This window comes from Solea senegalensis, linkage group LG3 (assembly GCF_019176455.1).
Source record: "Solea senegalensis isolate Sse05_10M linkage group LG3, IFAPA_SoseM_1, whole genome shotgun sequence".
Taxonomy (NCBI): domain Eukaryota; kingdom Metazoa; phylum Chordata; class Actinopteri; order Pleuronectiformes; family Soleidae; genus Solea; species Solea senegalensis.
Window position 1 is genome coordinate 13366039 of NC_058023.1, and position 26036 is coordinate 13392074.

The 26036-nt window shown below is 39.5% G+C and overlaps 1 protein-coding gene across 5 annotated transcripts in view; it reads right to left on the reverse strand.

Annotated features, from left to right (window-relative positions):
• Nucleotides 1–1103: 1103 nt before the first annotated feature.
• Nucleotides 1104–26036, reverse strand: part of LOC122766842 (RNA-binding protein with multiple splicing-like) — a 36747-nt gene continuing 11814 nt past the window's right edge. Inside the window, exons 2-9 of one of the 5 annotated variants that reach the window (XR_006360115.1) lie at nucleotides 23574–23651; nucleotides 22770–22808; nucleotides 19821–19883; nucleotides 16739–16889; nucleotides 14785–14912; nucleotides 11986–12049; nucleotides 4477–4596; nucleotides 1104–3922 (exon numbers count right to left, since the gene is read on the reverse strand). Coding sequence is in view for 2 of the 5 variants with exons in the window: in XM_044022043.1 (XP_043877978.1) it covers nucleotides 11987–12049; nucleotides 14785–14912; nucleotides 16739–16889; nucleotides 19821–19883; nucleotides 22770–22808; nucleotides 23574–23651 (522 nt within the window). In the remaining 3 variants the exon portion in view is untranslated. Of the gene's footprint in view, nucleotides 3923–4476; nucleotides 4597–11979; nucleotides 12050–14784; nucleotides 14913–16738; nucleotides 16890–19820; nucleotides 19884–22769; nucleotides 22809–23573; nucleotides 23652–26036 lie in introns of all 5 variants that reach the window. The other 4 variants (XR_006360116.1, XR_006360114.1, XM_044022043.1 and 1 more) reach the window with 4 other exon arrangements.

Genomic DNA, 26036 nt, shown 5'->3' on the forward strand with positions numbered 1-26036 from the left:
ATCTAAAGATATAAAGGATTTTTAATTCAACAGTGAGGACAGTGACCCAATCCACAGTGTTACCAGTTAAGTGTGCGCATGAATATCTGTCCCCTTGCTTGCACATATGAACACAGAAACCCTTTTACTCCCTACTTTTCTCTGCTTTGACACCCTGTGTGAAAACCCTCCAAGCATGGATGAGTGAGTGTCATGTGGAATGACGATCTGACAGAGAGCAGTGGAGACAGTGAAGTGAGAGACTAAATTGGCTGCGGCCTGCGTCTCAGGAGTAGCTGGCCCGTGTTAGGAGGGCTATTCTTACAGAGGGCAGTTAGGGGTCTCCAGTTCCCCTGGTGCACAAACCACTTTGTAAGAAACACATATCTTTTGATGGCCGCCTGGGATTATGGAGGGAGTGTTACCCAATGACAAGTGTGCGAGAGAAAAAGAGGATATTTTAACCTTTTTACAGGTGGCTGAGAGTTCAGCTTTGAATGTCAAAAAGATTAGGTAGACTGAACAGGAATCTTTATTTTCTGATCACGTTATTATTCAAAATGATTCTTTTCATCCCCCCTTTAATAAATGTAATTTGTTGTGGAGGGTGACTTATGACGCAGCTTCACAGTTTATCAAAGGCATCATGTGTGACATCAGGGAAGCGTTTAAGGCAATTATGGATGAATACATCCATGGAAGAGCGTGGGTATCTATTTTAACTAAAACACTGATGGCTAAGTATTTTCAACGAGCTTTCAAAGTGAAGATAATTCTTATTAAACATCATGCCAGCTAAGCTTTTAACCTCAAGTAACATTTATTCACCACTATTAAGGACCATGGCAGAAACTATAATTTAATGTCTCTTTTAAAAGTACAAGGGAGTAGCATTATAGGTAGCTAACGTTGCTGGTGTTAGCTTGCTGCTCGCTTTAGCTACTAAACTTGATATGTAAGGTAATAGTAGCTATAAGCGAGCAGCAAGTTCAAGCCAGCAAAGTTAGCTAACGTAAGGTAACAGTAGCTAAAGCTAGACACAGGCTAACAACAGCAAAGTTTAACTTCCCTTAATACATTACACTCACAATAACATTTAGAAAATATGTAATCATGACAACAAGGATGATGTCAATTTTTAATGACCGATTGCCTGAAATGTCTTCATTTAACATTTTCATAAAAAAATTCTCATTTTGATCACTTTTTTTTTGGTTTCAAACAAACACACCTCTGCAATTCACTGAAATACAGTTTCTCCTTATGAGGCTAAAGTACATAAATATCAACAGTACTGTATGCATTAAGGCAAAGAAAATAACACACACATGCCGTGAACATGCACAGAACACACAGGTATTCACACAATATACTGAAACAAGGAAGGAGTATTTTTCATTGACAAAAAGAGGGATCATATTAATTTACGGGAACTTCGGTACCGTACTGCTGACAAAACACTAAAATATCCATTCGTTCAAAGCATGTTTTTCTATGGATTTCACAGTGAAGATAAAACAGTATTCATATTTCAACATACAGTATGTTCCAATCAGGAGGCTGCAAACACAAAATGAAGCTCTAGGGGAAAAAAAAACTACCAAAATGAATATACAATTAAACTTACAATAATACTTACAATTAATCATATGATGGGCATTGTCTATGAAATTCGAAAACATAATACCCATAAAAACATACACACACGCACACCTTATAAATACTTATAAATTTGGTGCCACACTCGGCTTAAAAAGGTCTGTAAAAGCAAAAACTGCTTCAAATCAGTCAAAAATGATGTGCGTGCATATCATCATCATCATCATTATAATTGTTACTATTATTATTATCATTATTATTAATAATAATTACAAACACTGAGTATATGATTCAACTAGTCTGATTGTACACATCTGGGCTAAATATGAAGAGGAAAGATTATTGTTTTATTGTTATTTGACTGTCACATTCCTGAAAATATGTGACTTGGCCTTATCATGAAAAGATGAAAAGATGTTTGGTTTTGTACACGACATGAATGAGAATTTTGGCGTCAAAGTGTCAAAGAAACATCATCACTCGATGATATGTCATACAGTAGAGACGTTATTGCAGGCCCAGAATACACACGATTATAAAAGTTGTGTTTTTTTCTTCTCACAGATTCCAATCTTTTGTATGCAAATTCTGACTTAACAAAAGAAGCTTGAATCACATTGGCTTCCTAAAAATAGACGAGAGAGACAAAATGCTTAAAGTGAACATCCTTTCAGATTCAGATTGGCTCTTTGGAGTGACACCAAAGGAGACATGCAGCAAAAAATAATGTCGTACTTCATAAGGAATCAGATTGAGGACTACAAAGCAGTCAGAAATGGAATAACTCCACTAGCCTAGATAGCTCTCCAGTGTAAAAAAAATGCCTTTGGTCTTTTATTCCTCTGTGCTGTGCTGCCGTCCTGCTGCTAGACAATGAGGAGGCATATTCCTAATTATAGCAGAACTCAAGTCTGCCATGTATTGCGGTCTCTGAGGTCAATCTACCTTCATCACCGTGGGCTAATTTCTGTCGATGACAGCACATGAGCACATCTAAATACCTACAAAACTGAAAAACTACGAGCTGGATCAGACTGCTCAGGTGAAGCAACATTGGTGCAGACACCACACAAACACACACACGGGCAAATCTAAATCCACACAGTATGTAGAACAGACAGGAGCGGGACTGCTTGGGAGAGCAGGATGACTAGCCATTTTATAATGACACACGCAAAAGGAAGGGCAAAAAAAAAAAAGGTTCGTCACGCACAACATTAATCAATCAAACAGAACCATTTCAAACATCTGGATTACAAAAATACCTTTTTGTATTTCTTTAAAATATCTAAAAATGTACAGCATTGTTTTTTTTCGTTTTTTTTGCAAAGTCATGCTTCAACATGTATTTAATAATCATAATAACATTAATATGAATGATATACAGAATAGTAATAATTATAGTAATATAATAACATTATCAAGCAGTGCTTTGGCCACACGTCCACACATATGGCCTTGCAAATTGAGAGAATGAAACATACATGCACTCCTTTGGCATGGTTGTATTTACAGATGCATATATATAATGCAAAGCAAAATACCTGCTAACGCTGGGCTACGTCCAAGTAGCATCTTTAAACCAATCTCAACCTAGATGAGAGTTTAACTTAACCTTCCACACATCTGTAAATGCACGGAACGTCTGTCTACCTGTCTGTTAACCATGTACCTGTAACTGGTGTTTGGATAAAAATGCAACAGAAATATCATTAAATGAGCCACTTCTGCTCCGTCCTCATACAGTAGAAATTAGGAATGAGGAACAGCCTTTTTCAAAAACCTTTTTCAAATGACGAGGTGAAACCGGTACGTGTTAGCAATTCATTACAAGCGGCGGTTGAGGCTGATGCAGTGTGTGCTCTTCATTAAATGGGTCACATGATAAGAGCACCAGGGAAAAATGCATCGTAACCTAATGAGGGAGCAAACAAGAGCACCTGCGCCATCATTTCCAAGGCCTCCGTTTCCGCCCGACTAAAATGCAACCCCAGAGTTAACAAACAAAAACAGGGCCAGCAATGTTTCCAAAACTCCTGAGTGCACTGGACGGCAGGTGTTAAATGTATGTGGTAGCAAAACTACAACGTATTAGTGTGGATGTAGCCTTAAGAAACGCAATGCTGTCTGTCAACTGCTAAACAAGGGGTGTGTGTGTGTGCATGCCTGCTACCTTTCATGGCGCTGTGAGAGGAGGTGGAGCCAAAGCACTGCCAGTAAATCTTGAGTATGTAACAGTATAAAAACAAAAGAGTTGGAGGGATTTTGGGGACGGTGGTGGGGGGCTCGATGTGTGATGGAGGCTGGGGTCTAGTATGTCCTGAGGCCCAGAGGCTGCTGCTGTCTGAGGGAGAGAGGGAGAGAGAGAGAGGGAGAGAGAGAGAAAGGGGATATAAAGAAAAGGGTGAGGGTTGTCATGGCCACCGCACACAAACTCTGTGCACTAATGAAAACACAAGGGATCAAGCAGAACTGGTGCAAAACATGAGCATGTTTAGACGCCCCATAATGACACACAAACACGTATATATGTGCAGACAGAAGATAGATATTGTAAGGTAGGTACATGTAAAGGATAACATACATCCAAAATGTGTCTCGTTTTCCTCTGAATTTGACACACTTGTCTCTTGTGTTGCCGAGAACACACACACATCTGATTTGACAACAAGTCTGGGTTTGCTTTCAAAACGTTCAGTGAAACATACTCTGATGAAAAGTTGACAAGACGTCAGTATGGCTTGGTGTGGTCGTGTCCCAATAAATAACAAAACGAATATTTCACCACAGCGTTTTCCTACAAAACCACACAGTCATGTCAGCCAGGTGGCAGAGTGAGCCGAGTTGCACATCTTTGGGCTGTGCCCGCTGACATCATCGAGCCCTGAAAGCTCTTACCGACGGTACGCTGCTCCAGGAGCTTGAGTCAGGTCAGTCCTCCTGGTTTCTAATTGGACATGAGAAACAATTGGCAACGCCTGTCACAGCCGGCCACGGCCACCATCACACATCAGGAACCTGAGGACGCATAGGAGACAGAGTTTGAGACGGAGTGGTAAAGATGTTGACTCAGATTTAAGGCTAATTAGAGATTGATTTTATTACTGTACACACAGTCCTTTTTTGATTCATTTATGACAAGCCTTCATTGTCTGACCGCCGTTTACTGTCTTAAGTCTCACTAGCAAGGCAGGTTTCAAAAATGTGAGTTGAGACAACATGTGCGAGTCAGTGCGACCACATTTTTTTTCCTACCACAACTGTAGCAAGCTTCTGGCTAATCTTAACAGTATGTTAATGCAAATAAACTGAGAAGAAGATGCATTTTGGTCAATGGAACCAAAACCTGCTTAAATGTGACTAGTCAAACTAGACACAGACACCGGAAATCTTCCAGTCACCAAATCTTCTCCCTCCACTACAAGCTCCTCCGTTGATTTAGGATTGCACTAAAAATAGGGGTGTTCAAAATCAATGTAGCATCAGGTCAAAAGATCCCGACTTTTCCAAAGGTCCCACTCATTTTGCAGACAAGAACAGGGTCCTATCTAAATGAATGGAAAGGGTCATTATGTAACTCTGTATATAATAAATGGTAAGTTTTACTCTCATATATTAAATGAGCAAACACAGATATGCTATATCAGGGTCTAAAAACACCATTTCCCAAAATGCAATTTGATAGCATCCTTTATTATAGATGCTCTCTGTTCGTTGAACACCTACGCTTTTACAACTCTCACACCACCAGGCTTTCAGTCAAAGCCCACGCTGAGATTACTTGCAGTCAGTGATGTCTTCACAGATATTTTCACAGACTCATAGCTCCTCCATATGCCGCACAGCTGGTTTCTCAGGATGTGAGGAACTCCATTTTACTTCCAAACTCAATTTCACACGTGGAATTAGCAGCATGTCATTTTTTAAAGGGACAATTTCACCAAATATATTCAGACCTCAAAGTCAAGACAAACAGGATGTCAGTGTCAGACTAATAACCATATCTCCCACGATAGTTAACCCCCCCAACATGTCCTCCCACCACCAGCAGACCAAAGAGAGAGGTCAACCCTCCGACCCTCGCATCCACCCACAGATGTATCACCAGAAATAGACTTCTCTTGGGGGCCGTGGTAAATCGGGTTCAGGGGAGAGGAACTCTTTGGAACAATAAACAATTAATAAACCAAACATGACCTTGTGAGAAGAGAAATGAGAGACACTGTTGCAGGCAAGGAAGGAAGTCAAGCTGGGAACTGTTCATCGTCCAGAGTTTTTTTTATTTTTTTTGAAGAAGTACGGCTGGCCTAGCTAATGCCCTGTTGCGCGTTCAATCAAGGGTGAAGGAATCGATGCGCTATTGAGCTGCATGGCTAAGCTAATGCGACACATACTTCCAGACCGTACGATTTGTTCGAGCTGAGACACCAAGGTTACAGATTGGGTTGATCATTGAACATGTCTGTGTAGATTAGGAAAAGGTTTAGTGATTCATGGGCTTAATGTGTTACATCCAATAACTCGGCGCTGGTGCGTGATGTGAGAGAGGTAAACACGGAGTGTTTGAGAATGTGGGAGGTGACGGAGCTTCTCATGAATGTGTGCAGTGTTTTTGTTTTATCGCAGAGAGACTTCATGTAGCAAACATTCCTCCCCTTGTTATCAGTGATCATTGATTTTGTGCTTAAAATGAAAAGGAGAAAAGAAGACTTGTTCAAATGTGTCCCCAACACTTGGGTTTACAATAAAAGATTTATTGTAAGTCATTAGCCCTCCCTACCAACTTGAACTGTCAATATTTTGCAAAAAGTCTTGTCAAAATAGACAAAAGAAAAAGGTGTGGCAGATATATAACTAACACATGTTCCTTTATTGCCAGATATTTATCAACAGCAATTAGGTAAGGACACAAAAGAGAGAGTAAAAATGTGTAATAGACCTGTAATTGTCACTGAAACAAGGAACAGTGAATCAAAGAACTGTGAAATGTCCCTTTAAAGGTAGGCAGTAGAGGCAGGATCGCTAGAAATGGTTCATTATCAAGTCTGATGTTGTTAAATATGGATTCTAGGGCTGTATCTCTCTATTCATGAATCAGAACCATAGCACTCTTTGTAATTATTTCATAAATAAGTTAGAAATTTTACATTTCTTTATTAACTAATGGCTTTTAACTAATAGTTTTGTGGACATGCTGAAAACCTGCACAACCTGCACAAATCAAATCAAGCTGCAGTTCAACTGCATCACCCTGTGTGGATACTGTATAAAGTGTTCAGCAGTTGGACACTGCAGGTATTAAAGATACAATAAGTAACATTTCTGCATTAAAATATCTAAAATTGATGGGATGAGTGCTACAAATTTTGTTTTGTTACATTTCAAAAACACTCTTTTAAATCTATATTTCCATTCAAGGTGAAGGGCCATTTCATTTTAGTTGTCTTTTAAATTACATCCTCCACGTTACTGTCTTCTGCTATAACCTCTGGGATAAACCCCTGTTAAACATGGGGCGAGGAAGGAAATATTTGGCACTACTAGTAAGTCACTGTGTTTTCTTTCTGTTATTGTTTCGGTTTATTTAATGTATTTGTCATTAATGGCAACGTGAATAACGTGAACCAAAGGAGATAACAAATCCCATGATCCCACGCTGCTTCCTGACTTTGTCAAACTGGCTCTTTTGTTGTTGTTTTTGGATTGTTGTTTTTCTGTCTGTAAAATATTACAGACAGAAATTGTAAGTGAAAATGTAAAGCAGAGTTGATTTTTTTTTAGTCAAAGTACTGAGACTCAGTGTGGTCCTTTTAGACCCTCTACCTGTGCAGCGCAGCCATGAAAAAGAGCCCCCGTCTGAAGCCCCTTTAATCCGGAGAAAAGCCTTTAGGCCATGGCTGTGTTTCTCACATAGCAGTGATAGCTGCTGGTGTAGGGTGGTGATGAGTGCAGCTGCTGACATGGATCTAGCTCCAGAAACCCACTGCAAGGACGAGACCCCAGTGCATCTATGGCGTACGCCTATGATTGTGTGTGTGTGTATGTATAGTGTATGTGCGTGTTATGCATCAGCAGTGGGTGAGAGAATAAAGTCCCACTTCCTTATTAGAAGGGGCCCCAGCTGTTCCTCAGACCTCCTGTGGGAGTTAGTCCAATATTGCACAGGAACCATTGGTTTTGTCGGGCGATTGGCCAAAAAGGTCCTCAGGGCAGGCAGTCAGAATACACACACGCACATGCACGCACACACATACATACATACACACACACACACACACACACACATAATTGACTCTCACAGACTCTCTCTCACACACACTACACCCCTCCCCCCACCACCATGTCTTGTCAGATGGAAAATCCGGATTACCTTTCCCTCCAGTTCACTAGGCATTAATGTCCACTATTAGGTTGTCTTTGGAAGCAACGCTGGACCAGAGTCTGAATGTCAAATGTAATTCAGCTCCAAAAACATGCAGATGAATGACTGGCTTAAGCCCCCGCGGGTATTACAACAACAAAAGCTTACACTACAGTACTCTGTAAAAAAAAAAGTCACTCAAAAGGCAGCCAACCTCTTTTATGAAGTAGCACGACTGAAAATACAGTTATCTAAATGGTGATTCTTGTGACAGGCAGGATGCCAGGTGATTAGGACAAGTCATTACCAGCCACGACTAAAGACTCCTGACAACACCTCCCCCGCCCCCCAAAAAAGTCTACATATTCTTACAATGAGTGGTCCCTATCCGTCAGATGCCAAGACAACCACTAACCAACCACAAGCCTCTAGAATTCCCATTGCTGTCACTAATAGCCTATGGTGTGAGCAACAGTTCACAAATGCTGGCTTTCTGTGAGCTCACCATCTTTCGCAGATGGCGGCGCAATCAGCAGACGGCTTCTCGCTGCAATCTCAGTTCAAGTTTATTCTTGTAGTCTGGCTGCTAAAATTGTTTCACGAGCGATTTGGTTCTTGTTTGCATTGCACAAATAAGTAACACCCTCGTCACAGCTGAGCTCAAATCAAGTCGCTGTGTTTCTAACCTGTAACATGACAGTCGAGCCGACTCACACAAGATCTGCAATGTTTGCAAATACACATTATGGAGATAATGGGTATGTCTAACTGCTCACATGTGACACATGTAAACATCACAATGTGATTAAAATGGTGATATGTAAAATCTAAAATGCTTTAGCCTCCACATCATTTCTTATTAATGCCAATAAACGTACAGAATATAAAGTGTCTGGCATATATTCAATATTTATATCACTATATCTATGAAGGGAGATATACAGTGAACCATAAACTCTACTAATAGCAAACCCTTGTACACAGACATTTACAGAGCTTTCTCTTGTGGAATAGAAAATAAATGTTCCTTAAGGACAGATTCACCCAGCTTTTTTTATCCTACATGATGTTGCTGCCATCTTCTACTTATTTACCTAATTTGGAAGCTGTTATTAAGACATATAACAAATCGTATGAGTATGTTTCCTTGGCATATGTCTACGTTTCTACTTGAAGAAGGCAAATTCATTGTCATTGTCCACTGTTCCACTCCTTAATGATGGCACTGTTGCATTTTTCTTGGACATATCAAAGACCTATGTGCTTTACTGTGTCTTCTGCCTCTACATTTATTCCATCTACCTTTAATTACTTTTTACAAAAAATACTTTTTACAAAAAACATTCCAAAATGGAGTATTAGTCATAGTTGTAGGTTTAGAGGAATAATAACAATTTTTTTTTTTTGCCATGTTTAAAACATTCAGAGGATGAAACTATTTTCACAGGGGCAACATCTTTAGGAAAGTGTGGGAAAATGTTCACAGTGAGGTTTTGAGGGACTGTTTTAATGAAACGATGACTGCAAAATTCAGATTATTATTATCAGGCTTGCCATTTGGGCATGTAGCATTACATTACATAAACTATATAATCCAAGTATGTGTTGCATATATGTGTGTATACAGTATAACTGCTGCACTCGCCTGTAATTATCACAATATTCTTGCCGGAGGTCTCAACTTCACTTCACCCTCCCGGATGTGGGGATGATGTTGTTCAATTGCGGGGCTAATATCCACTGGGGCAGCCTGGCTGACCAAATGACTTCCTTCTGGTTTGATAGAGTAGTAATTATTTCCTCCAAGCCCCTCCCTTCCTCTTAGGACACCCGCCCACCCCAAAATAGAGACAAAATCCCCACAACATCAAATTAATCCAACAGCTTTTTCTCATGCAGTATGCTCAAATGTCTGGAAATAGATGCAGGGTTAGATAGAGACGGCAGAGGACTAGCATCAATCAACAGCTTGATGAATGTGAGCTTCCATGCCACTGCCACCTCCCACCAACTCTCTGCCGACTCCCTAAGGGGTCAGGAGAACATGTCTCTTCCTGTCCCAAGACGTTGAAGGGAGGCTGCTGGTGACAGCGAGACTGGCGCCGTGCGCTCAAACACACACACGCATGGAGTCACTCAAAACAGAGACACAGACTAGCAGGGGATTTGTTGTGCTTTGTGGTTTTGTTTTTTTGTGGTACAACAATGTTCAGTTGGTCTGAACCACAGAGTTGGACCCGCGCATGTGCTGCGTAGTTCGGCGAGTAGTTACGGTGAACTCACAGACTTATCGAAGCATTTAGTAGACACCAACTGCTTTGTGGACGCACTGCAGCGTCACTAAAATTATTTCATCTGTAATTTACTTTAAACAGAGCCCCACGTTAATCAATTTTTAATAAAGATTAATTAAAGTGGCCCTTCCCAGGTACCTCAGCAGTTCATGGTGCATATTCCACATTTACGACCTTAAAGAGCATCACATTCTCCATCTCTTTCCGTACCGCCTTCTTTATAATCCTCCACTGTGTACTTAGTTATAATACAGAAAAGGAAAAAAAAAAACTCTCTAAAATTAAAACATGTATTTCATTGTGCCAGGGTTTGACAAAATGACAAACACACCCCAATATCTGCTGCAATGTACCAACACAAATAGAGGACAATATTCTGTGTTTATTGTGGTGCAATAAAAAAATTCCCTCATAAAAAATAACAATAAATACACAGCGTCTTTCTAGTAGGCAGATATGAGCACCTAGTAACGTCTTATCCTGCCCCAAAATAATTCAATATGAGCAATAAAATGATTTGGAATATTACACTCAGATCAGTAAGACTAATTCTGTTTATTCGTGTGATTATAGAAAGTTGATCAGTTAGTGTGACTAGTCATGACCATATTAAAACATACAAAAGTGAACATTGTTTCTTCTCCAATGGTCTAGTCTCGACCTAATTTTTGGTGCATCCATTACCACAATTAACAGCAAGTATTTGGTTAGTGGACTGTATGTCCGTTTGCAAAATTCCTTGAATGCATTTCATAGCTGTTCCTCTAAACTCATGCACTGGATTGTGTTGGGTGTTTTTTTTGGACAGGAAAATTGCACTATTACAAGATTGCAGGTTTCGCACAGACAACACAAACATAAATTGTGAAGTGCAGTTAAGTTAGTTTGAAGAAAGCAGACACCACTAGATCTGAAAGAGTTGATGTGTGGAATATCTGCCTTGAAACCAACATCTACATATACCATGGGAGTGGGGGGGATTTGGAGATCAGATAATCCCCACTGACTGTCAATTTATATGTATGGTGTGACAGAGGTTGCTCAAATTTGCCAAGGCATCATACTCCTAGTACTTGAGTAAATGTACTCTGATAGGTGATGTTTATAATAGCAGTACTATAAGTCACTCAGAGTACTTCATTTTATCACATCACCTCATATTTGCTGAGCTCTACCATTCTGTTTCATTAAAACATCGGCATTGGCGCTCGTTTTACATTCTGTTTGACTCGCTGCCTTTGATGTTCCAGATCAAGCATCACTTCAATGGGAAAAGTCGAGCCTCAGTACCCTGTGACCTGAGAGAGGAAAATAATGGAGCTCCCCCTTTAAATTGCCTCTTTTATCTCTTATGATGCTGCTGCAGTTTAATTGACTGGCTGGATTTAACATGTCCACATTGACTTCTCACAGGCTAACTTGTTTTGTGTTATTGAACAGTATGTACTCACTGGCAGCTGAAATGTGACTAATTAGATGATTTGTTTTTGGTTGTTGGCAAAATGGAGCCTTTACATGTGAGATCTGAGGGCATAAAGAGGCCACTTGCTTTGACGCAACCACCACGTGCATGGAGCAACTTCATGTGAGATTCTCGACATGTTTAGGAATACATCTGCGCCTGTTTCAACAAAGTGTCATAACATTTACCGAAGTATTTTCACAACGCACCGCAATATACATTTCTATGTCATCACAGGGGAGGAAGCTTAGTGTGTGTGTTCATGTGTTTAAGTTGTTACTCACACATACTTCAGCAGAACTGCCTGGACTTCCATCCCTGAGGAGTTCCATCTGCAGGTGGGAGCCAGCGAATCTAAACAAAAACACGTGCATTAACACATGTGCACATCCATACAAGGTTTGACAGGGCATCATACAATATACTGTATATGCAATCATACAAACTTTAATGTGATGTGAAATATTCCCAACAATTTTTTTTTCCTCTGCATATGAATGTCTTTCATCCCGTAATTTGAATAAAAACACATACTCTGCCCGGATGATTTCATATTTTTTACTAGGGATAGGAATTGGTCAGTAACAGTAAAAATGCTGGATCTAATATTGGACAAATAAAAATGGAACATCCGATACAATCAAAAAATCCTATATATCACATGCTTCACTACGCACAGACTGCAAAAGTATAAATAAAATCAGCAAAAGCATTTTAGCCGAGTCATGTTTGGGCTCTTTATTTCTTCTTTTTGTTCCACAGTTGGAGAATTAGGCATCGTTAACAGCTTCATAGTTCATAAATGGTCTAAAATGACTGTATCGGACTAATATCGCTAGATACTCGAGTTTGTGATATACTTATTATACTATTCAAGAATAGGTTAAATACAAAGCTATCTATCAACTATCAACAAGTTAGCTTAGCATGTCTGGATCTGTCCAAATTTTGACCAATCACTAAAATCTCTGACATTTTTTAATAAACACATTTTAGTTCCTTGGTTTACTCTCTTTAAGCTAAGCTAGGCTAAGCTAAAAAAAAAAAATAAGCAGCTTCCAGATGTAGCTAATAGTAGCTAGTGGTATTGGGGAGAAAGAAAATTGGTCCAACTGTTGCATTGTTCCTCTACCTCCATGGTTCTCAAACTGTGGTACGCGTACTTGGATGAAAATACTGTTCTACTGTATGTACCACGGTGTGTGATCAGAGTGGAGCTGAGGAATTTTGACCGTAGTATGTAGAAAATGAAAAAAAAAAAATTAATGAAAAAAAATTGACGTATATGTGAGGAAGAGGAGGATGATGAGCAAATGCCTTATTAACCTTATTAGGAATAAATCTGTCTCCTGTGTGAAGTCTGTAACCGACTTTGCTCGGCCCGTTTACACCACCTGTATTTTAACGTTGGCGATAATGCGTTACTTTGACAGCCTAAAATTTTTTCTCAGGTATACAAAGTTTTAGAACCACTGCTCTACCTTATATTAGCAATTTTAACAAGTTGACAAGCCGTTTGCTCCACATCTTCACAGCTTTTACTAATCATCCCAAATGACTGTACTCTCGCTGGAAATGATGCCAGCAGTTGGATGAGGCAGAGAGCTGAGCTCATCTTAGCATCACTTTGATGTGATCACTTTAGTGTGAGGGCTTTACTTGTTTATATGCACATTTCATATCTTCTATCAGCATATAGTCAAGGTCAGAAGAGAATGAGTGATGTTAACATTGACCACAACCACTATTGAAATCACAAGGCCGCATTTTCTTTGTGTCAGCATGTGTGTGTTCATAGCCAATGCACGTAGAAAAAAAAAACAGCTAGGCAGATTCACTCATTTAAAATTCTTATATCATCTAAGATTCAGCTTTACTGTCTTTGCTGGGGCCTTCATACTTAAATAACCATATACAGAACATGGAAATATACTCTGTATACACTCTAGCAGAGAAACTACAACATTTAAATACTTCAAACTACAGAGTAATCAATGCAAACAATTGCAAAAGAAGAAAAAAAAAAGAAATTGAATATCTAATACTGAGATCTAATCAGGGTCAGCCAGTGCCAAACATTCATGAGAAGAATTTCATGGGATCAATATGGAATTATTATGTGAACTCACACTGGACCTAGGCAGCTTAAAAGACCTTGATCATTTGGATCAAGTTTGGTGGAAAAGGAATGTTTTAATTAATGAAGCAGGTGATGATCAAATGATGACGCAAACCTTTTCAAAAGAATCAAAGCGTTCGGTAATGTGCGTGACTGTGTGTGTGTGTGTGTGTAAGAGAGTAATTGAGTTGATTAAAGTGACATGTCATGAGCATTTATTGATTCATTTAAACCCCAAGCTGGGTTTTTTCGGTAATCCTCCACTCAAGAAGGTGCTTTACCTTTATTGCCATACTTACTAAAATTATATTAATACTTAGAGTAAATTGATTATATAGTTAGTTTTTTATTATTATTATTTCAAGACATAATCAGCCTTTAAGACTTAAAATTAGTTTTGTAACAAATAATTTGTTGCAATCTGAATAAACTGGCAATTCCAACCTTGAATAAAAACTAACTTTTTTTAACTGAATATGATGTTCAATTTAGTTTAGTTTAATAAATGGGATAATAACTATTCAGTAAATTTCCCAGCATTCTTAGCAACAGTATCTATACCTTGAATTCAAATATTTATATTAATACTATCAGCAATTTCACCATCAATAAACAATTCTGTTGTGTCAGATAGCACATTTATTTCTTGACTACTATTTTGGAAATGGTAGTCTGAAGCCATGGTGTCATTTTTGTTATTCTACTCAGTAGTTTGTACGAAGATAAGCCCTGCAGGATTTATTATTGACTTCAAAAACTGTGCTTTGCAGCAAATAACTTCTTTGTAACTTAAAAAAAGAAGAAGAGAGGATGATTCGGGGTGTACTTCAAGGTGCACACACCCATAGAGCAGACCAATGACCTCGGGGCTGGCAGCTGTGTGTACAGTGTGCTCAGGAGGAGGTGAAGGGGCAGTAGTAGTGGTGGTGGTGGTGATGGTAAGGGAGGAAAGGGTGGGTCTGCAGGTTACCTGAGCATGGAGTGAGGAAGGGTAGGTGAAAGCGGGTGGGAGGGCCGGCGACAGCTCCGCCGGGTAGAGTGGGTATGACGCCCACACATCTGGGCTGCTGGGATATAGAGCAGGCACTGTGAGCTCATCTGTGGAAAGAAGAAGAGGAGGAGTGGAGTGAGGCGAGTGGCTAGTGGATGGGTGGGTGGACAGGTGGAGGTGGAGGCTGTGGTGGTGGTCAAAGAGGTGCACTACAGTTGAGTATCAATTATCCAAAGTAGTTTCCTCTCATTTCTTTTCTCTTAATCGTTTGACAGTTGCATCATAGCTCTCACTAATGTTCACTGCCACACTAGATTTCGTCACTTTTGGAATGTAGCAATGTAAATGCTGTGTGTTTTATTGGTAATACTTTCAATTACAGCACAGTAAGACTATGCTAAATGTATGTTAACAACTGTTTTCTGGCAATACCATCGTATGCCTATAGTAAGCACTTGGTAATAACAATGGAAAATGTGTGCAGGACATAAAGATATCACACTTTTTTTAGCCTGTTAATTTCCATTAACAGGCTATTAACTGGATATTACTTTGGAAATAATTGTATTATTACTGTCAAATGTTCTCCTTATTACTACACTTTACCACTGTAAGCTGGAATTTGCATTAGAAATAAAATGGGATCACAAAAACATTACATCCACTAAAATGTATTACCATACTGTACTGTCACTGTAACGTGTTACCATTTTATTTAGTGTTACAAAAAGCTATAAATTGCATCGACATGTGTGCATATCTGTTTCACACTAGATCCAGAAGCAACAAGCATTAGGGACGAGGAAAAATACTGATGACAGTATATCACCATCTTAATATATAATGTGATTTGATGGTGCAAAAAAAAGGTTTTCCATTATAAAATGTAATTTAGTGCAGGGAGTTTTGATGCTAAAACGGCCACATTTACCACTGTGCACAAACTTTAAAAGCATAGCAACAGCAGCTACGAAATCAGTAAATCATATTCTCATGATCTCACCAGAGCCGTCTCATATGAGGAGAAAATGAGAGGAAACCACCTCAGATGCGATGATTTACTCACCGAGTCGAGTATAACGTGACGGTGGGGGGAAAAAAAGAGCATAGTGCATGAGTGAAGAAATAGGTGATAGTGCAGAGTGGTACAGAGTGGGTGAAGACTTGGAACAGCCACTCACTGGAGAAACATCAGATAACTTTGCTTTCTGTGTATCCTGGTAAATGTTTATCAAAGCAAGATCAGGAAAAAAAGGGCTGATTTAAACATCTCTTATCAGGAAATGACAGCAATTTCATCTCCCTGTGATTACGTCATGGTTTCATTAATCGTTTCCTTCCATTTTCCACTCGAGCCTCAAGTACACACCCTCTCTCTGGCACTAACTACAACAAAAAACACACATACACATCCAAGATAAGAGCAGTTTGGTAATTCAGGAAGAATGCACAACCACAGCTGGCCTGACATCAACTGTCAATCACTAATTCTTGCTGAATCCTTAACCCCTTGGAAAAACATTTTACTTAATGTGATAGAAGGACAGGGCTGCATTAGCAAATGTCTGATTCAAGCAAGAGTGATCATATACTGTTTATTTAACATGTATTATTTTTTAACCCATTATAAAGTGCACAAACTCTGATCATCTCTGGTAAGAGATTATACAGAAATGTGTCCTTTACATGAACGCACGGAATGACAATGTTTCGCTTCAGAACAAACACCATTAAAAGACAAAACAATTCTTCCTTTTTCTAGAGATTAGAAACCAAGCTGACATGCTAGTACTCCTCTAATGATGTACAACATAAGATCCTAAAAGGAAGCAGCTGCCCAGCTACCTCAAACAAGAAAAGCTAATGGCCAAAGGAAGCAGCAGCAGCACAGATGAGCTGAAAAGTGAGACGAGCTCAGGGACAGAGGACTCACATGGGTCTCTGCTGATGAACTGTGGCCCAGGGCTCTGCTGAGATGGAGGAGGGTTGGGAGTGCCGACCAGCTTGTTCTTGGCCATCTTGGTGTTGGCCTTGGCAAACTCCAGCCGCAGGGTCTGGGGGATTTCCGGATCAAACCTGACCCCCTGAGTTTAACCAGAAAAGATGAATCAGCTTATTATGCACTCTTACATTAAAGCAGTCACCACAAAACGACACACATACACATTTAAGGTCTTAAACAAGATTACATTCCAACTCTAAAAATGATGCTTAAATAATAAGAATTTTATTAAAATAGCACATTTCAGATAAAAAAGAAAAAAAGAAAAAAGAAAACGAGAAAACTGAAACAAATATAAAGTCACATCACGTAAAAATATGCAATAAAGGGGATACTGGCAAAAAACGATGAATAATCATGAGAATGAACTCTTAAACTTTTAAAAGAATAAAGATCTAGAATAAATATGGTAATTCATATAAAGCCCAAGTGAATGATACCAAAATGAGTGCAATAACTATTACAAAATATGATAAATCACAAAAATACAATAAAATGATGAGGTAAAAGTGGCAAATGAACGTCTGCTTATAAAAGACTATTCAACACAGAAATGTGGAATATCTCTGGTTATTTAAGAAAGTACAACTTCATGTTAATAACCATGAAGAGCATGTGAAGTACGCCACACTCATTTTGTTGCTGTGCATGAGGCTTCGTCCTGGATCAAAACGTGTGGAAACTCTAATAATCATTTTTCAGCATTTTTCTGTTGTCTTATTCACACTGACTAAACTTGCAAACTTTAAGAACATATCTCTCCTTGTCTCTGCAGACAAGATGTTTACAGAGCTCTTAGATGGTGCTTGATTTCCAGGAAGTCCACGCCTCTGGAGGCGTTTTTGTTTATTGAGATTCGGGTTTGCCTCTAATGATGTTACACATTAGGGCGGTCATACTTTGCTGTAGCAACCGTACCTGAAACAAGTTAGTGATTTTATTGGCAGCTGACGTTGTGATAAGAAGATAGATCGTTGACAGATTTGCTGTCTGAGGCTTTAACGTAGTGATGAGGAAGACTAATTTAGAGTTAGTTATCAAGCACATGTTATTTTGCAATCTCTGCCTTGTTGTGTGGTGTTTAAATGTCCGATGGCACCCGTGATTTAGTATATTTTTCATCGTTCACTATTTCCCAATTATTTCCCTGTCAATGTCTTGGCAGCTACTTGGACTCTAAAGCTCGCTGTCAATGGCTCACTGTGTATTACAGTATTATTCAGGTGATGATGGATGACACCTATGGCTAAAATAAATAGATAAATCACAGCCTGATGACACAATCCTGGCCAGCGCATGATGTAATTTTTACTGTGGGCAGACACCCATGTAATATAATATCATGACAACAAATGAGCGTCACTGCTTATGGTGAGCCAAATATTTCTGATGAATTCTTCGGACGCTGATGTTAAAAGCCTTCCGACATGCCATGAGTGATCATGACGAGCCACATGGAGATTGTTTCCCTCTCTGATCTACATCAAAATACCTCCACATGTGCACTAGTCCAACTCGTTTTTTTTCTCAATTACTTTTCGCCGAAGGAAAAACAAGAAATGTGACTTTAACAAAGGTCTTCTTCATCCAAACGGAAAAAAAAACACACCAAAAAAACAAAGCTGCCACTTGTTTGCTTTCCTTGAAAACAACATACACGGAAGAATTTCAGCAGCGATTCTAAACACTGCTTCATTGACCTTGTTTGATTTTAGAGCTACATACGAACCAGCAGAAAAACAAACGCAAAGGTCAGATCAAATGGAGGAGAAGTTCTCTGCAGCAGAGGAGTGAGAAGATGTGGGGATGGGATTCTCCACTCGTCCCTGCAGGCTCCGGCAAAGCTGAGCCGAAACAAGCGAGGGATGACTCTTCTCATGAAGGAGAGGGAATTAAGTAGGATTGGCTTGGCTCAGTGCACTCATAGCTTCTGCCAGTCCAGGCTGTGAGGGTATAATAAGGTGCATGAATATAATGAGGCCTGAGTGCATCGCAGTTTGAACTGTTGAATTTTTTTTAGCTTCTTAACACCTCCTTTAGACATCTGCGCATTGGCTTGGTAAAGATTACAATTGTTGTGCTGGTGCTATAGCGAGAATGGAGTCGTATTTGTCCATAGTTTACAGGAAGTTTAAGAGAACTAATAAAGCAAGAAACAAATGACCCTCGTCTGACAGTTTCTCTTGTTTCCATAATTCAGCATGTAGATAGATGTTTGCAAACTCTGGCTTATCTCCATATGACCCCCGGGATGTAGCTTTCCCCCGAAAAACAAGAGCACTGTTCAACTCTCAGCACCGCCGAGTGGTTCTATGGAAACAATCTGACTATTGTTGTCTCCTAATAAGATGATAATTTTTGTCCTTTTTTCAACTCTCTACTCCGCGTTTGATATCTCCACATCTGAGGGTTGACAGATTCTGCTCACATTGTCACAGCTTCTTCTTCTTCTTCTTTTTTTCTTTTAGGAGGATCATAAAACTGTTCTCTTTCCGTTTCAACAAGATCTTAAGATGCAAAGTCGAAAAGGTGGTGTGTATATATAGAAAATAAAGTGGTGTAAAAGCTGGTGTTCATTACAGTCTATGAGTCTGTGCTTTGTTCAATCGAGCTGAATAAACACTGCGAGGACGAGTCTCTGTTTTATACTTAAACCTGCTTCATCGAGGCTTTCTACCGAGCTTCATTCTGAAACAAGTGAGATTAAAATTAAACCCTAGATCAATATGTTCTTGAAGAAGAGCTAATTTCCTCCTGACCTTGCAGGATCAATGGCAAAGCTTCAGGAAAAATGCTTCAAGTGTTCAGACATACAGAATATGTATCCTTAAAATGCTTCTATTTGCTTTTAGTTTGGCGACTATGAAGCCAAATGTTCTGGGTTTCCCCAATATTACTGTGTATGCATTTGCACAGAAGGGAGGAAGATCCTTTTTCCAAGTCATCACAAGATATACAAGCGCTGAGCTGGTGCCGGTGCTGGAGCAGAGCGCGGCGGGGGCATGACACTTACGTTCAAGGCATTCTTAGCAGCCTCTGCCTCTGATCGACTGTCAAAGCTGACAAAGCCCACTGGCTGGGGAGACAAGAGGAGAGAACAAAAGAGAGAGAAACACGGTTAAAGGCAGAAAACTGAGTCTGCATTTCTGTCAGAGTGACATAGACATGTTCTTTAAAATACATTTTTTATTTCTCCTCATATCCAAACCCCCTCCTCCTCTGCCTCTCCCTCTCTCTCTCTTTCCATCTTTATTACTGTGTTTACAAAACCTTGGTGAGATAGAGAGAAGGAGGCTGGATGCTTACTTTGTACAAGGAGAGTTCATCCTTCAGCTCCCCTATGCCCAAATACGGGCAAAGTGAGAGCCCGAAAGTGCATGTGAGAGGCAGAGAGGGGGAAAGCTGAAAAAGGAGAAGACACAGAGAGAGAAAGGAAGAAAATGGAGGGGAGGGGTCATGAGAATTTGAATTTAGAGGTTAAAGGTGAGGTAAAAAAAGAAAAGTGAGGTGAGAGGTATACATTCTGAGAAACCATGCAGTGTGTTCTTGTTCACATCCACTCCGGCGCTGCTTGCTTTGTATTCAGGTGGCAAAAAGAGACAAGGATGTCTGTTTGGTTGTCAGATTTCTAACAGATGCCGCAGATGTGAACAAAGACTAGACAGTTTTTGCAGGGGTTTGAGTGCGAGGATGGGGATGATGAGGAGAGAATGAAATCTCTAAACATGTTGCTCCCATGAGGCTGCACTGCTGTGTGATCTGGAAGAGCAGTCTAGGGTTATGGGAATTTTGAACAAGTAATGTGAAGAGGAGGAGGAGGAGGAGGAGGAGGAGGAGGAGGGAAGTAAAAAAAAGAAGAAACACACACCACACACAAAAAAAAGAAAGTCGGACTAAGTGAAGACGTCAGGCAGAGGAAGAATAACAGGAATATAAATAGAAAGGGCCTGAGATCTGGCTCTTGCTATATAAGGAGATGGCAGTGTGTTCTCTGACTGGAGAGGGAGATCGATTGATTTACGCCGCCATTGTCACTGCCATTAGCTCCGAGGAGAGATACTCAAACAAAGCCAGAGGAATGTTGTCCAGCACTTTGTGCAAGAGCCAACTGAGTGGGAGAATCAGCTGACGTTTGTCATGCAGAAGATGGTAATTATGAAACTAAGGGGAGAGGTGGACTCCAGTGAGGGAGAGGCTAAAGTGCATGAAAAAGTCACTGATTGTCTCACTTATTTATTAAACAGGTAGAACCAGCAGAGCAAATCCTGCCAAAACCAATTATTCTACTTCACAACGTTTAGCAACAGCAGGTTATGTGAAGGTCAATGATGCCTTCACTCACAACTACACCTGCAGTGATTGGTCTAATATTTATCGACATATTACAGCTACAGTGTGTACATTCTGGCATTTTTGGAAATACATGAAATACAATCAGACCTGACCGAGGGAGTGTTTGCTTCTTATACAACAGCAAAGCAGGAGTGTGCAGGAGCGGCTGCATTTATCCCGTCAAACTGTTACACAACCAGGTTTCTCGAAACTTTTGGTGGGTCATAGATGAATCACTTCCTGTGTGCAGTGCAGGAATATTGAGAGTTGTGTGGAGCTGACAGGTCTAATCGCCATTTTGGGAACTCATTAAACAAATATTTGAATCCAAATATAAAAGTTCTGCACTACACGAGGATGAAGAGCAATATTGTAATTTTACTCCTTAGAGGGAAATTTAACCTGCGTGACTTCTGTTCAGGGGCACCGTGCAGAGCTGGTGTCATTTAGAGCCAATTCATAATTAGAGCAGGGATTTCTTTTATTAGACCAACAACGAGGTGAAACTGAAACTAAGTCTTTACGGCGCTTTTCATTCACAGTTGACAGTTGTGTCATGGCTGATAAGGGCCTGTCAGGAAATGAATTTGGATACCTGCAGCATGTCATCCACAGATCTCAGTTTTGTCCATCCAGAGTAACGAGGCCAGGAGTTTTCAAACTAAAATGCATCCAGCAGTGTTGCAGAACTGCTGGGAATGGGATGAGTTAATAAGTTAATTTTTTTCAAATCACTTCCAAAAACCCATTTTACAGACTTTGCCTTTGTGCAATGCCGTCCTTGCCCTCATTAGCTTTTATTTCTCATTTGTGTTTATTGTATTTGACATTTGGTGTTATTTATTAATTATTTTGCTTTGACATTTCTCTTGTTTTTGTTCCCAAGTATCCTGTTTGTTGCTATAACTCTGTAAATTTAAATAAAGAGAATTATCATAGTATACAGTATATTATATGTTAGATAGAGGGCACATGAAAATAGTGGCATTTGTAACTATGAGATGAAACTGGTAAAATCCCAAACCAAACACCAGGATTTTTCACTACTGGAAAAAAAGCTTCCCTTTGTTCTTATTTTAGAGGTATCCCACTCAGCACATTCACTCTCAATTGCCCCTAAACCCTCCTAATGAGCATGTCATGTGTTTATGGGAAACAGTGTGATGTGCTAATAAGTACAGTGACATGTAGCTAAATTGCTTTAATCTGGATGTGGATACCTGCCAGCTGTGCTCATTTTCAGTCCCGAGCCCCCAGAGGAAAAACTCCACCATCAGAACCTCTTCTGTGAAAACGATGGCTTTAACACCTCAAAATTCTTTTCCCATATCCGTTCCCATCCATGCACATCCCACCGGAGTTGACTGACTGTCACTACAAGCGCAGTTCCAAAGGCGAGCTGGTGCAACACCTTTTCCACTTTCCCTCCTCTGAATACATTTTTCCTTATTTCTTCCTGACAGAGAGTGCTAATCAATCTGTCATAGTCAACAAGCTGATAGAGTGAGGAAAGACGGGGAGGGACAGGAAAATGAAGAGATGACATCATTCATGGTGGTGATGAGTTAGAGTATGAGCATGATGAGGCGCTCCGATAGTGTTTTTGTATAGAAACAGTGTGCAGCTGTACCTGTTTAGAAGTGAGTTTTATCAAGGAACCTTCATAGCCCTGAAACAAAAAAAAGAAAAACAAATGTCAGTTAAGAAAGACAAAGCCATTATTTTATGTACAAAATATTACATTTCAGGGACTTTTAGTGCTAACATTTGCATTTAGTAAAAACTTAACCAAAGCCAAATTGTTTTAAGGGTCAAGGCGCTCAAATATACATATTGACTTGAGTGCTTTCCTCAGTCATGATATATGCTCACTAATGCATACCATGAGAATTATCTAAGAATGATATTAGATGCGTAGCAATCTAATATATATATATATATATATATATATATATATATATAGATATATGTATATATAAAATAAAATAAATATATATTCATACATATATAAATATATATATACTTATATAGTTATATATTTTCACTTTAACTGAGCTGCAGGTATTGTCCCATTAAAGTGCATTATTCCATTATTCACCTGAGCTTAACTCTTGAGGCGCGAGTGCTGTGACAAAGTGAAGATTCTGAGGCTGAAGCAAACAGCTTTGTTTTCAGTAGCGCAGGCAGCGAGCTGATTTTTCCATGAGACACATACACATACACCCCCACACACACACACACACACACATAAGCCTCCCATGGATCATGGTGTGATTGAAACTGGGCCTTAGGAACATGGAGAGACACTTGGACCTTGTAGGAGAGTTTCCATTGCCGTTTATTTCATCACCATTAATGGAGGTCCCATTGACTGCTGGAAAGAAAGCTGCTAAGAATAGCTGCAGCCCATCCATTCAAAAACATACAAACATACCTTAAATGGTCTGAACAGGAGGTAGAGCTCCCGCGGCTTAATATCCAGTGGTAGTCCACTGACAAATAGCGTTCGGACCTGAGGAAGACAAGAAAGAGATCATGTATTTTTCATTAACCTCCACTAGTTATAAATAGCCACCTTGCATAGCTGACAGTAAAAGATGAGGTTATGAAGAAGAGGACACTGAGCGCAAGTTAAGTGTCTCCCTGGTTTGGTTTGACAGTAAAAGATCTGACTTTTCAGTCACTTATAGGGATGCACCTCAGCGCCTCAGCACAGCAAACACTTCTCGCCTCATATGCCACAACAACATTTCTACACGACATGCTCTCCTGTGTGATCTACAGCCAACTCTGTTTTATGGCGATTCCTCCCTCTTAGTGCTTACCTCTGTTTTACATTTGAACTTCTCAACTCGGAACTTGAGCTGACATTGCTGGGAAATCTAATGTATTTTAACCAAAAAAAGCTACAGGAACATCTTACTGTTATAGCTGGTACAGAATGAGAGTTGGGAAGAAAACCACAGGGGGGAGAAGTTACTTCAAATGTACTTCGGGTAAGGAATTGTTTATTCCATTATAATGTGTTTGTTGACAAAAAAGTCAAATGAACGCAGTGTGATAGTGCTCGGTTTACTGCAGGTAAAGTTTAGGTGTCCCAAAAGGAAAGGTCTATTTTTAAAACAGTCTACAGCCAGAATTTTAAACTGCATAATGTCGCCACAGCATCAATTCTGAAAGATGGAAAAAAAAAAATGGTATGACATTGGCGGATAATGCATCTTACATCTTGTACTTTGAAACCTATGGTTGCACAAACGAATCAATTATTAATTAATTTATTAAATTCAATGATACTCGATGAAAAGGTTTAAGTGGATTTTCATTAATGAATGATGTTTTTGAAGTTCTTAAATGTTCAGGCAACAAAGAATATAACAGATAACTCATTAGAAATGGATGAGTTTTTACTGGACAAAACAAGACATTTGAGAACATCAGGTTTAGGGAACATCTATAAACATTTTCTGGCATTTTATGGACCAAACAACTAATAACACATTTGCAGCCCTACTTAAAAGAGCAACAAAAGGAGGCTAAACAGAGCAGGAGAGGTGCTAATACCTCCACCTATGACCAACATTTTCACATGGACATTTTCATCAATCAGAAAATAATGTTCAAACTTATCTTGTTGAAATAAGTCTATACAGTTTGATATAAATCATCAAAGAAATAGTTGTTCTATTGTAAAATGTAGACAGATGTCTGGGATTGTTTGGCCTTGGTGGCTAAGTGCCTCATTCAGTGAAGCGCCACAAAATAAAACCAATGATTATAAGGCAGACTAAAAAAACAGCTTATTGCTTATTCACTTTCTTGCAGTGAGTGCAAGATAAGACTTTTTATTGTTTCTAGATCTGTTCTGTATGAAAAATAATCATGCAGTGGTTTAGCTTAGTTTACTTAAGCACACAAAGGGAGAGCCCTCTAGTCTGGCTCTGTCTGAATAAAAACAAAAAAAACTGATAAAGCTCACTAATTAACATGTTATATTTAATCAGTTTGTCTGTACAAAAATGCAAATCACTGCCAAACGCAATGAGCTGATCGAGGGAGTTACTGCTATGTGTGTGTGTGTGTGTGTGGCCCATGCGTGTACACTTTGATTTTATGTTAACCTAATTCAACCAGCTGCCGGCTCCATCTTCATACTTAATGCACTTTGTGAGAGTGCTATCGATCCTTTTGTGTAACTCCCAGACATCGTGGCAAATCGCTTTTCTGACATGTCTTCAGTAAAAAGGCACATTTTTGCAGTGTCACTCCTTAAATGATATGACTAGCACACCGTCTGGCGAACATATGAGCACACATGAGTAGCACTAACGCCAACGTTCGGTAGCAGCGCTGTGATACACACTGAGGTGCGGAGGTCTGCTCACACGTTGGAGGTGATGAAACGTGGAAAATCTATTTGCTACATGTAATTGTGGACGTCTGTGCTTAATAAAGGGCCAATCCAGGAAAGAGTTGTTAACGCAGGTATTTATAACCGTAAACTACAACATGTGTCTCCAATTAACACAGCAGCTTGATTTTCACATGTAGCCTGTTCAGCATTACAAAAGAATTTAAAAATCTTCTCTTGATGATTGTAATAGACAGATTTATCATATGGTTAGATAAGTTTCTATTTTATACAGACACTTATTAGAGCTCCTACCTAAAATTATCACCCCTAATTAAAGTTGGCTTAGTGCAGGAAAATAATTGCTTTAACTCACAGGAGATATCAAGTCAAACAATAGACTGTGTGCATCAAGCCGACTTCCACCATCTCCACCCTGTGCACACAAACATCAATACTGTGAAAGTGGTTTTGATTTAGTAATTGAATTATTCATTCAATAATTTGATTCTATTTTAGGGTGAATTTGGAACAGAAGTGTCAGTA